Here is a 13,448-nt window from a genome sequence, read left to right on the forward strand (position 1 = left end):
AGCAATTTTCATAATTGGCATAATATGTGACCATACCATTAACAACCTATAGAATAGAAGACAAAAAAAAAAACTCATTGGGCTAAAAACGGCCAATGCCGTCATCACAAATTGATGATGTCAGGCTGTCAGCGCAAGTGGGCATGGCCGTTTTAAACCCAATGAGTGTTATTTTGCTAAACTAATGCTTGGAATGGATTCAGCATCATGAAAACCCCCTAGTTTGACACTAGATAAAGCATGATAAACATTTCTAAAATAAAACCTTGGTGTACTCAACATGTCCGGGTTCATTTTTTGGCTACTACGCTATTAGGCCAGGGGTCCCCTAGCTTTTTGGGCTCACACACGATGTATATTAAATGTGTCTTTTAGTGATGCACCGAATATTCGGCCGCAGAAAATATTCGGCCTATTCGGTTTCGGCCCAAATAGGCAGAAAATATATCACCGAATAGTGTATGCAATTAATGCATTCAAAAGAGCTGAATAACTTTTTATGGATCCATAATAGTGATTATTATTTACCGGTAAGTTAAGTTTAGCCATAACCATAACATAACATTTGTATAATCAAACTCAGGTCTTAATGGGTTAAGTGGGGATACTAAAACAGCGATATTCAGTTACACTTCATACCAATTGGGTAGGACCACTACCAGTTGACCTGTAGTAAGTCTCATGGTCGGGGGGGTAGGACCAAGTCTCATGGGATTTTGGATTTGTTTATAAACATTTTGGTATTTGTTTATAAACATTTGTGATTTGTTTATAAACATTTGTGATTTGTTTATAAACATTTTGGGATTTGTTTATAAACATTTGGGATTTGTTTACAAACATATTTGTAAGTCTCATGGGGGGGGGGGGGTAGGACCACTACCAGTTGGCCTGTAGTAAGTCTCATGGTCGGGGGGGTAGGACCAAGTCTCATGGGTTTTGGGATTTGTTTATAAACATTTTGGTATTTGTTTATAAACATTTGGGATTTGTTTATAAACATTTGTGATTTGTTTATAAACATTTGTGATTTGTTTATAAACATTTTGGGATTTGTTTATAAACATTTGGGATTTGTTTACAAACATTTGGGATTTGTTTATAAACATTTGGGATTTGTAAGTCTCATGGGGGGGGGGTAGGATCGGACCACTACCAGTTGGCCTGTAGTAAGTCTCATGGTCGGGGCCATTATACTGTGCGGGTGTAGGTATGTTAAGTGATAACCACTTTCAACATGGCATCATAGACAAAAGCTTTCTAAATCTTTCAACATCTACAAGCTTGTAGGTCAACTATCTTCGCTATTTGTTGTACAACAAAGTATATAATAGTTCTTAAGTGGAATTCTGGACTAGACCTGTCTGGCTGGAAACATTGTGGTTATAAGGACTGCACTTCTGACCTTTCAGCTACAGGACTGTGTGTCACAGTCATTACCAGGTGATTGAGAGATTATTTATTCTTTACTTACTCTGTATTAAACATACTATTTTAACTAGTAATGCACCGAATATCCGGCCGCAGAAAATGTTCGGCAGAAAATGGCATGGCCTATTTCGTTTCGGCCCTAATAGGCAGAAAATATATCACCGAATAGTGTATGCAATTAATGCATTCAAAAGGGCTGAATAAATGTTTCCTGGACCCATAATAGTGATTATTATTTAAGTTAAGTTTTGCCATAACCATTTATTTTGCCATAAATCAGGTAGCTTTAAGATACGGCCATGACAGCAATGGTAGGAAAAAAGATGTATAATATATTTTATAATATAATTTTTCGGTTTTCGGCCAACTGTTTCCTATATTCGGTATTCGGTTTCGTCCAAGAATTTCCCTTTCGGTGCATCCCTAGTGTCTTTATACAATATACATGCATAATGAAGTTGAATTAACCAATTACACACTTATTCATTATATCATTAACCCACAATGATGACAATGTAGGCTTTAAGTTCATTTAGTTGTCGGGGGGACCTGATATTTAATAATCAGTATATGAATTATATAAAAATGTCTGTATAGGATGTTGAACTTAACAGTTAATTCACATTCCTCATTCACCTAAATGATGAAATGTTGAATCTGGCCTGAAATAATCTAGTGCTGTCATTGAAAAGACATTACTTGGAAATGATTTTGAATATCACTTTCCAACAATTATACAATGTTAAGTATGGGCCTACTATTAGTTCCACGAAAGGTACACAGATTCCACTGATCCAAGCCAGAACACAATCGTTTGACCATTAAAATATACGCTCTGAAAATGCACGCATGGTCAAAGTGCACGCTGCGTGCTTGCCTCTCACTGCAATGACCATTCCGGTTATATGACCTATAACCTAACTGCAGTTGCTCTCTAGGCTCAACTCTGGATCTCAAATATTGTCCCCCCAACTTTTAGGTCCCGACGATGGGAATCCTCCCGGAATGTTCACCAGTGAGGGGGATAACTTTGTAATATGCTGTATTATTTTTGGAAAAATATAAAAAGATACTCCTGTCGAAAGGCTATATTATTTTACTTATATTGACCCTATAAACAATTTTGTATTATTTAGTATACCGGTATGGTTTTGCCCACTCAAATGGTTTTGCCCACTCAAATGGTTTTGCCCACTCAAATGGTACCTCGTCAGATAATCCCCACATATCCTACGACAACTTCTGTGAACAGACTTCGCTGTAGTAGCTTTTCATCAATTATATTTGTACTTAGGGCCGTCTGCTGTCATGAAAGTTTATAGTTATAGAAATTCAAAGTCCAGCCGTCTGCTGTCCAGCCTCTCTCCCACCCCTCACTGGGGGAAAAAATTCTGGGAGGAAAACAGAAACGGGGTGAGTTGTCTTGTTAAGGCTCATACATAGTCTGGATTTACGGTGCGGTGGTGAGGTGACCACCGAACTACAAAATTACGTCAAGAGCCGCGGCGAAGAGAAAACCACCGCCATCACCGCTCCAGCCCTTCTCTCTGTTTTCACTCACCACCACCACCGCTCAACGTTATTTCAGCTCCGGTGGTGGTCAGCTCACCACCGGAGCGGTGGTCGTCGCCTCACCACTGGAAATCCAGACTATGAATATAGGCCTTTACCCTGCATGTCATGGTCTGTCACTCCACAGACCATGTCTCCTCCCTGGCCACTCCCTCATTCCATTCCCTCACACTGCACACTTGTCCCCAACTCTTATCAGCCCTGCAGTGCTTCCCATTACACACCTGTGAACCCTTTGCCATTATCCTGCTGCCTATAAATACTGGACTCTTTGCACACACAAACTGTCAGTACATAAAATCATTGTCCGGTGCTCCTCTTGGTGTTCCTCTGTCCCTGGAAATCCTTGTTCTCCTTCAGTAAGGTTTTTGTGCCTTGTTTAGTTTTGCCTTTTGGACTTTTGTTTGTACTTTGGAAATGTTTGGACTTTGGGCTTCCCTGAATAGATTATTGCTTTCCTTTTTGATTGTAAACTAATCTGCCTTTTCGGCTTTAATAAAACAGTTCTTGAAACTACTTTGCTTGTGGCTCTGCATTTTGGGTTCAGACATTCTGCTACCGTGACACTGCAGCTCACCTCCTTGGCCGACAGCCCCCCAGCCAGTCACCCAGCTGTCGGTTCCGTTGTAGAAGGAGCTCTGCGACGCCGCCAGGCAGACGGGAGCGACGTGCGCGCTGAACGCGACGGGGCCGGAGAGCTTCAGGAGACAGATGTCGCTGTCGAAGTGCGCCGCGGAGCGGCCGTAGTCGGGATGGCGGGTGATCCGCGCCACCTCCCTCCTCACCTCGTCGGGGTTCGGTCCTTCCTGGCCGTCGCGACCCAGATACACGGTCAGCGTGGACATGAATTCTCCGCTGGGAGTCCTTGAAACATTATTGAGGATCAGAAAAAGACAGAAGAGAGATCAGGTTCAGGTTCAATTATTTGTTTGTGTCCCCGTGGGGCGATTTGGTTTACAGCAAAGGCATAACACAGGCAGGTAACGTGAAACACAAAAACACAGTAAAAAAGGCACATATAGTAGACATAGAACATTAAAACAGAATGGCAGTTCAAGGTATCAGTGTAACATTATAATTCATAACTTTTCCAGAAAGTTGTATAAATAATTAATACAAGTGAGATCTTTTCCAGAAAGTTGTATAAATAATTAATACAAGTGAGATCAAGTCAGATCGCCCATTACTATTCATAGTGAACAGATAAACCGGAGGTATGTTTGTATACATACATACGTATACATACATAGGAGTAATACAGGGGTTGGGTTCTCAACGCTTTTGGCTGCGGACCCCTGGAAATGCTTTGGCCATGTCTCGATGCTTCTTTTGTTTATGAGTGTGCTTCAGTAGGCTATACTGTAGTATGCCTACGACCTGGTACGGATGTTTGTCTGTAGCCTTAAAGTCACACTTGCTGCAACAACTGAACATTATTCAGTTGTCGGACAACCACTTCATACTCAGAGACTTTATGTATGTCATTTAGTTGTCTTTTCTGTTCTGTTATATGTCAAATGTGGTGTAGTGTTGCATATATATATATATATATATACATATTGTGGCGTCTCGATGGCAGAACACCGCCCAACAGCAGGTAAGCACACCCCTGGAGGACAGCAGAGAGAGAGAGAAGAGGAGCGCACCAACCTCTAGGGCGGGTACTAGAGGGGACGTACGTCCCACGTCACCTACTAGATCACCTGCTTTCTGTCAGACGCGCTAGGATTCAAAAGGCAGCTCTCTCTGCCAGCCTGCCTCAGTAGTGATCCAGGCTCCAGGGGTGAAGCAATATGCTGACGAGCGAGTTGGGCGGTGAGATCCCATTCTATGTGACTATTTACATGAACAGCAATATATTTATGGTGTCTTATCCTCTGTCCTACCAGGCTTCTACGGCGCTCGCGACAGACTGTCACCTGACAGACTGGTGAAGAGGAGGAAGAGGAGAATAACCAATATAAATAACATACGTGGGATGGAACAGGAGTAACCCGGTTACGACCCCAGTACACAGAGGAGGAACCAGAGTGAGAGAACTCGTCCCCAGCTGAGTAGCGATACTACCCATGTTTATCGTGTGTGATTCTACTCAAACTGTCATTGATCTCATTCTGACCTCGGACAAATCCAGAATCTCCAAGAAAGGGGTTATTGTATGTGGGCTCAGTGATCATTTTATGATTTTCTGTACCCGCAAAATACAAAAACTAAAGTTTGACTGTCACAAAACAGTCATATCTAGGGACCTCAAAACCTACTCTAGCGAGGCCTTTAACCTAGAACTGGAGAGTCTGGATTGGTCCGATGTGCTCAGTAGCTCACTAGTCGAAGAAGCATCCCACACGGAAAGGAAATATATGAACATATATCCAAATATATGCCGAATATATGCTGAATATATTCAGCATATATGCCATATTCAGGTTCATATATGTGCATATATGTGGCTATATAGGAAATATATGTGCATATATAGGTTATATCTATGCACATATATGCCACAGTCAGGTTCATATATGTGCATACATGTCATACATAATGCCTCAGATATAGGTAATACATGTCTTGACTTTGTGCATATATGCAACATACATAATGCCTATATAAATATTTATCATATTTATTTTTATTTGATGCCGGTTTGTACATTGTGGAAGAGATTTCAATGCAAGACATATTGTCTGATTATGTTTTCTATTGCCTGAAGCAATTGAGCCATTGATATTCACCAACTGGTATTATACTGTTACCATATAATCATAAATGTTGTATTATGTTAACTAAAATGAACATGGCTTAACATGACATATTCTTTTGCTGTCAGTAATACATTTAAAATGTTGTTTACATCAGTGGTTTTCAACAGCATATTGCCCACACCGTTTGATGAGATTTAGCCTCTAAGAACCAAAACATGAAGAACTTTCTATGAATAATTCCATGCTGTATTGATGTTGGTAGATCATGGATGGAGCCTGCACACCATATAGGTACAAAATACTTTATTTATTGATGTTGGTACCATAAGGAGAGATAAAGGCAAACAATGATTCAAATGACAATAACAATTCTTCTACATTCTGTGTAGACTTCTTGTAAACCAAGTAAAGCAGATATTTAAGAATAATTATTTAAATGAACATTCCATTATTTAGCTGGGGAGTCCCCAGGTGGGGAGCAACTGGAACACCATCAAAGACCACTGGTGGTCCACAGACTAGTGGTTGAGAACGACTGTTTTACACAATACATTTTTTCAAACAAATTAAACCTGAATTCAAAACAAATATTTCAAGCAAAGGCAAAACAAAATAAAAAATCTTCTATAACCAATTAGTTCTCAGATAAGAAAAACAATAACGGACTATTCAGCTCAGCATTTCACTGCGGTTAATGAATTTGAAGACAAAATCTACCTTCATCTTCCCCGTTTTATAGAACAAACACTTGGCTCTTATCTGTGATGCCTCAATAGCCGTTAAATGACCAAGTTGTTTTCCCACAGGGATGAAATAACTAGGGTTCTTAAACGGACCACAGATGTCATGTTTCTCTTTTTTGTAGTACCTCCCTACTGCATAGCATGTCTCCCCTTGCCCTAGATCAGAGACAATGAAAGTCTTCACTGAGAAAATGCTCTCCTCACGATCATTTAGAATGACCGTATAGGAATTTCTCCGGAAAGTACGAGTGTAGTTTTCAGAATGAATAATTTCACTGTTAACAACAGCTCTGCTGAAATACCTTACAGGTACTCTACGTACAGAATGGGAGATGCTACTCAAGGCCAAAAAATCATCATTTTTCATCAAACTTATGTTTGGCCTGCCAAGAGATGTAACACCATGAGAGCGATTTACTTCTTGCATTTGTTTTTTCTGACTGGAAAAGGACTCAAACAGAGCCAAGCACTCATCGGAAGCTCCCTCCATGGCTTTCTTGGCAAGTGATGGCAATGCCATCTGTAGCCAAACGGTTTTTATGATTTGCTGAGAAACACTTTGACTGCTCTTGATCATGTCTAACATGACCCCATTGTATGACTCAAACACAAATGAAGACTGTGCCCAGAGGGGACCCCAGTTTCTCACAGTATTGGGCAGGTGAAGGCACAAGTGAACATTGAAAGTTACATTATTGGTCCCATAAAGGAGCTCCATTTCTTTGACAAACTCGGTAAGCAACTGCTCAGATTCAGAAATGTGCAGTGATGTTATCTCTTCACCAAGCAGTAGAGAAACCCCCTTAACCAACTTGAACCAGTGCTTTAGGTATTTCTCAGGTAAGACTCCCTTCAGTGTTGGTACACTGTAATAAAACAGCCACATGGACCACTCATGTGCCTTCCAGAATTTCCTCTCTGTAAGTGAGCGGGGAACACGAGAGACATTGCAGGGGGGTTTAATTCTAGTTAAAGTCTCATCTATCTGTTCTATTAAGCGTCCTAGGTACCATTGAGATTGATAGTTCTCAGAATTAAACCACAGTGTGGTTATGCTTCTAGTAACTCCAAGCAGCACACTGTGCATGTAATCTGGAACACAGCCATCAATGATGTTGAAATGGGGGAGACAAGACAAAGTACTAGGCCCTTTGACACCATGTGTGGGTTTTCCCAAGAGAGCCTGTTCAACCAAATCATCAGTTTGAGAGGGGTTCCTCAACTCTGCAATTTCATAGGGATATGCCCTCACACGCCCCCTGCGTTTCAGCACCGTAGCTCCCTTCTGCATGCAAAAAGAGCATCCAAACTCGCCATTGAACTGCTTAAAATTCTGAAGAAGTGGCCGAGCAACTGAATCTGCCACCAGGAATACAGGAATCACTTTACTTGAGACCACTTTCCCACAATCATTTGTCCATGCAAGACCATTTTCATACAACTCTATGCATTCATCAACAAATGGCTTCATGTACGTGTTCATATTGGGTTTGTTTGAACCAAACCAGAGACCACAGACCATCACATGTTTTCCACGGAGATGTATTGGCAGTTCATTGATTGTACACAAAATTGGCCACAAGCTGGTTTTACTTGATTTGTGCACCGGCACTCCATCACAATTGAATGCAAGAGATATATTGTCTAGTGACGCAAGGGGTAAAAGCTTTTTATACAACTCTCCGTCGTACACATCTTTGATGATGGAGGGGTCCTTCTCCTCAAACCGGTGTGTTAAATGTTTCCCTAACTGGTGGTCCTGTAGCAATTTCTGGATTTGTGCTTTCAGAGGCAGGTACAAAAAGCACTGATCTTTTTGGGCAACTACTTTAGAAATGACCTGGTCACAGGCGGGGCACTTGACCGTGTCAGGAGATTCCTCCATGCTCAGGTTGCAAATCTTACACACATAGTGTAGTTCCAATACGTCTTTCACTGTATCGAAGGCCTTATAAAACAGGTACTTGGACCCACTAAGCGTTGGACCACCACTAAAGTTAATTAGTTTAAGAACATCCTCCAAAGCTGTGTGAGTTAATCCGTGTTTGAGTTTTAATGCCAGAAGCAGCAATTCGACTTGCTCCTTTGATGGGGTCTGGTCTGATGACGGACTGTCTACTGGCTCCTCAGGTGGAGAGCTTTGGACAGGTGGTTGGTTCATCTGTGAATATGAAAAAGTGGATTAGCAATCTCAATGAAAGACTGCACGGCATCAAATAAATGTACTTTTCTGGGTGGTAGGCAACCACCTGGATTAAAGCAATTCACCATATTCTGCATGAATATCAAGACCTTGAGATGATGCAACTAGTAACTAGGTGATTGCTCTATTGCGCTATTTCTCAACAGCTAAAGTATAACATAATATAACATAAAGTTTCCTATTGCTTAAATTACCTAGTAGTCTAACCTAAACATAACCGCAAGCAGGGAAGCAACGTACAGAGTGCGCCTCCTTGTTCTTTTGCGGCAGGATCCATAAATAAGCGATGGTGAATACAGGCCGGAAATGGCAAACAATTAACGTCTGACAGTCCACTGAGTCCAGTGAGTCCACAGACCTATACAGGCCATTGAGCGTTTTATGTCTGGTGTAAAAAGTGACCATAGATAGATTAATACATTTAAATTTTTAAATGTTTTTAACTGGTCTGTACTAGAATATTTTAGCAATTTTTTTGCAACATACTTCGTCATCCGAAGCAGTACGGGCCTCAGCATCTCTGTCCAGGATTCCCACAGTCATGACATTCCTGGAAATATTTTGATTGAAATTAGAAAAAACATTTTCCAAAACATGTATAGCATTACATGAAAGATGTAACAAGTTGTTTTTCGACGAACAGGCTGTGTGATTGCTAGCCGTCTCGGTTGTTACATACAATAGGTACAGTATTCCACTAACCAGAGCCATAGATCGCAGTCAAATACTTGTGGTTAGGGCTGCAGAAATGTGATAAATGCTAGTGAAAAAGTAGAGATAATTGACTATACACGTTTTGTAAAAGAACCTTCACATTGATATTAAACTTGGACATTATGGAATTATTTAACTCATTTTGGGCAGGAACCCCTTTTGAAAAATAGCAGATCTACAAGCTCATAGTGCGGCACCGAGTGCCGTGCTACGAGCTTGTAGGTCTGCTATTTTTGAAAAATCATGAAAATGTAGGGCAAAGCTTTATATATTTCAGAGCCAACGTTTTAAACTCAAAGATTTGCTTCTGGGGGGGGGGGGGGGAGGTCCCTGGAACAACATATTTTCAGATGGGGGTCAGACCAGGAGTGGGTGCAACCGATCTGTGTATATACTGTGTGTGTGTGTGTGTGTGTGTGTGTGTGTGTTGGAAACTTACTGTGATGTAGAAGCAGAGGCATCATCAGCTTCATCAAGGCCCTCTTCATCATCTTTGGTGGATTGCCTGAGATTAGAAAATAAATGTTCAGTAAACATGTAACATGTAAAGTCACCAGAGTCATGATTATAATGTTTGCATACTTATTTTAAAAGGGGTAGGGGGTATTAAATATGTTTATTTCTGTCCAACAACAGAATGTATGCATGCTTTGACAATTTGACTCAAATCCCAGCAATGTTTGTTAGCATTAAAGAAGAGGATCCAAGGCACTCTGTTCCAGTGAGGTGAAAAAAGCCTTGAGTTAAAAGGCATGGACATTACAAAAGAACCTTCTTTTGTAATGTTCTTTGCCATGCCTTAACTAAGCAATTGGATACCAATTCAAATGTAATTATAGCTCTATTGGCATTCGAAAATATACGTTTGCATCTCCAAAACAAGTGTCAAACAAAAGTAATGAAACATGAGTCTGAAATTCATTATAACGTTCGATGTTGACTTTTGCATGCTAGTGTTAGCATCACTAGCAAACATTTTAACAATGACTTACTTCTTTTTCCATCTTTTCTTTGTTGTGCGTGGAATGGGTGCTTCGTCGTCAACGAGGTATCGTATATATCTCACAAGTCGATCCGATGGCTCCATGATGAACGTCTTTCGGGCAAATTAACGGGCGAACTGGCCCGTTGATTTGTGACTAAGAGGAGGAAAGTCCACTAGTGCTAATGGGGGCTAATGCTATTTAACCGGACGTTAGTGGCTCTGGTCACGTGATCATTTTCGGAGTAGTATAAAGTGTATTATTTAATATTTTATAAATGTACATTATTGTTAAACATGCAATCTGAAGAAACAGTGGTCACTAAATGTTACCCTTTTTATTGTTTATATATGTATATATTATATATATTATTAGAGAATAATAATAACGTGACGTCACCGTAAAGCGACCCTCACAACAAGCGTCGCATTCGTGACGTCACCCACCGTATTTATTGCGCATGCGCGGCAGTGGCTTTCTCCATGTTTGAATTCCAGCTAGCAGCCGACAGCCGTTTACACTGACAGGAAAACAACTTTTACGACAGATACAGATAGGCCTACTTTTGTTTGAGAATTATATTTAGAAATACTTTTATGTCATCATGTTCACATTTGCCCTGGTGGAGTGGACAGAAAGCTCCGATAAAGGACTTCGGAGCATTCTCCCAATTGCATGTGTTCGAGAGTTTGACCAAGACTCCTACCTAGATGGAGAAGAAAGTTGTCCAGAAGTGTATTTGGTTGAATGGCGCCATGGACGCAAGGGGCTTAAGGGAACATGGCCGGTATACCAAGCCAGGATCCTTAAGGTTGCAAGTATGTACATGAGCTTTTGTAACAAAATTAAATGAACATAAACCTGAACTGTTTTATCTCAGCTTGCCAATGCCACCCCCTTTCCCCTCACTGTATACGTTTTTCCCTTTTGTACATCTCAATGTTCTGATGATCAAACGATGGAATTGTAAACAAGTTTAATGCTTTATGGCAGTGATTTTCAACCAGTGGTCCTTAAAGGGTTCCAGGTGGTCACCAGATACATACAGATTAATACAGTTAATTATGCTTGAGAGCATAAAATTAAACCAAATGGACCCAGGTCTATTTGGTTTCATTCTACGCTCTTAAGCCTCTCAAGAGTAAAATTATTGTTAAACATCTGCATTACTTTTTACAAAAACTCTACACAATTAGAGAATGTAGAAGAATTGTTATTTTGATCAACATTTGCCTGTTATCTCTCCTAATGGTACCACTTCAATACAGCATGGAATTGTGGACAATCTTATCCAATGGCAACTAAATATTATTTTGTTTTGTGTCTGAGAGGCTAAATCTCATCAAATGGTGGTCCGTGGCTCAAATTAAGAATAAATAATGGGCCTTAAGAGTTTTTGTATTGAGTTGTGTGCTTGAAATTTAAATGTCCCTATTCTGAACACTGTTAATAAATCAATCAACCTATAGCTCAACTACGCTATGTTTGGCACGAACAACTGTACAGTAGCTGTTTCATAACAGAGAAACTGATTGCTACAGAGCCTACATTATTAACATGTTTATTTATCTGCACCAGATAAGGAGATGACTCTGAAAACTGTACTCCGTGCAATGGAGAGCAATGAGGCTGACACTACTGCTAAACGTGTTGTCAAGCGCAACCGAAAGTACGTTGATGACAGTGATGAAGAGGAGGATATTGTTCCAAAGGCTCTTCTGGACGACGAGGAGGAGAAAGTCGAGAGACCTAATACAAAGAAAAAGGTGTGTGTGTGTGTGTGTGTGTGTGTGTGTCCAGCTTTGATTATTCCATTGTTGCATTAATATTCAACATTATTCACTCAGAACTGTGAGTGAACATCATTATTTGTAACATGGCCAGTAACTAGTGTCTCTGTGTGTCTGTGTAGGCTGCAAGTGAGATGCAGAAGGAACAAGACAGTGCAATGTGGGAAAATAAGAAAATGAAGCAGTTCCAGACAACTATACAAGAGTTGAGGGACGCAAACATGGTCCTGAAGAAGGAAAATGATAATTTAAAGGACCTTATAATAAAGCGTAAGTATGTTTTTAAATTATTGTATTTCATATTGGTTTAATACAATTGGATAGGACTTCTCTGTTTTGTAAATGGGCTATCAATGGACCTGGTTGTTAACTGCATTTAAGTTGCCATGTTGATCTGATTGTAAATTATGTGATTCTCCCCACTAGATATTCCTCAAATGAAGGAGGACATTGCCTCTATTGCTAGAGTAAGTTCCTCTTTTTTGTATCCTTTTAGCAGCTATGGATTTGTGTGATGTGTGATGCTAATTAGGACAATTCACTTGCTGTTTTTTTATTTACTTGTTCAAGAATGTAATATACTGTCTTCCTTCTCCAACAGAGTGCAGCAACCTCTGTGTACATGGATGTGAGTATAACCTTTTTTATTCCAAGGTTTCCTTTTTTATGGTGTGACTTAAGGCTCATTCATAGTCTGGATTTCCGGTGGTGAGCTGACCACCGGAGCTGAAATAACGTTGAGCGGTGGTGTGAGAAGGGCTGGGGCTGGGGTGGTGGCGGTGGTTTGCTCTTCACCGTGGCTCGTGAGAGTCGTGATGTCATGTTGTAGTTCGGTGGTCACCCCACCACCGAAAATCCAGACTATGTACAGTATGAGCCTTAAGAAGTCTACAAATTTGTCTGCAGGGCTAATCTCACAAACTGATCAGTGACAATTGTGCATTGCCAACAAACCTCCATAATCCTTTTCATATCATAATGGAAATAAATGGCAGTCTAGTTAGTCTGAAACAAATTAGACGTTCGTCATAGAAAACTAACAAACTATTTATTTCCCCTTGCTTCTCTTGTAAAAGCCTCTAAATGCTGTGGCAGCTGAGGAGCGTCAGGAGCAGCCTGTGGAGGATGTTGGGGGTGGAGGAAATGACAAAGTAAGTCACTCATGTTTGACAGCAGTATGTTTCATGAATGCACATGGTTTGTGCCTAATCGGTCCACATCATGTGTGGGTGACAAAACACCCACCCACCCCAGGCACAAAATAGATCTCAATACACCACATTTTGAGGCTGGAAAACAACATGGATATA

General features: G+C 40.5%; 2 protein-coding genes across 2 annotated transcripts in view; both read right to left on the bottom strand.

The window, feature by feature from the left end:
* The window catches only part of LOC308335333 (transmembrane protease serine 9-like), a 142,299-nt gene that overhangs the window by 46,829 nt on the left and 82,022 nt on the right, over positions 1 to 13,448 (bottom strand). The window lies entirely within an intron of this gene.
* The window catches only part of LOC308335332 (uncharacterized protein), a gene marked incomplete at its 3' end in the record, with an annotated part of 34,592 nt that overhangs the window by 14,454 nt on the left and 6,690 nt on the right, over positions 1 to 13,448 (bottom strand). Inside the window, exon 2 of the mRNA XM_080792350.1 lies at positions 3,581 to 3,867. Within this exon, the coding sequence (XP_080648476.1) occupies positions 3,581 to 3,867 (287 nt within the window). The remainder of the gene's footprint in view (positions 1 to 3,580; positions 3,868 to 13,448) is intronic.

Source organism: Protomyctophum bolini (genome assembly GCF_963924005.1).
Source record: "Protomyctophum bolini genome assembly, chromosome: 20".
In the NCBI taxonomy this organism is placed as follows: domain Eukaryota; kingdom Metazoa; phylum Chordata; class Actinopteri; order Myctophiformes; family Myctophidae; genus Protomyctophum; species Protomyctophum bolini.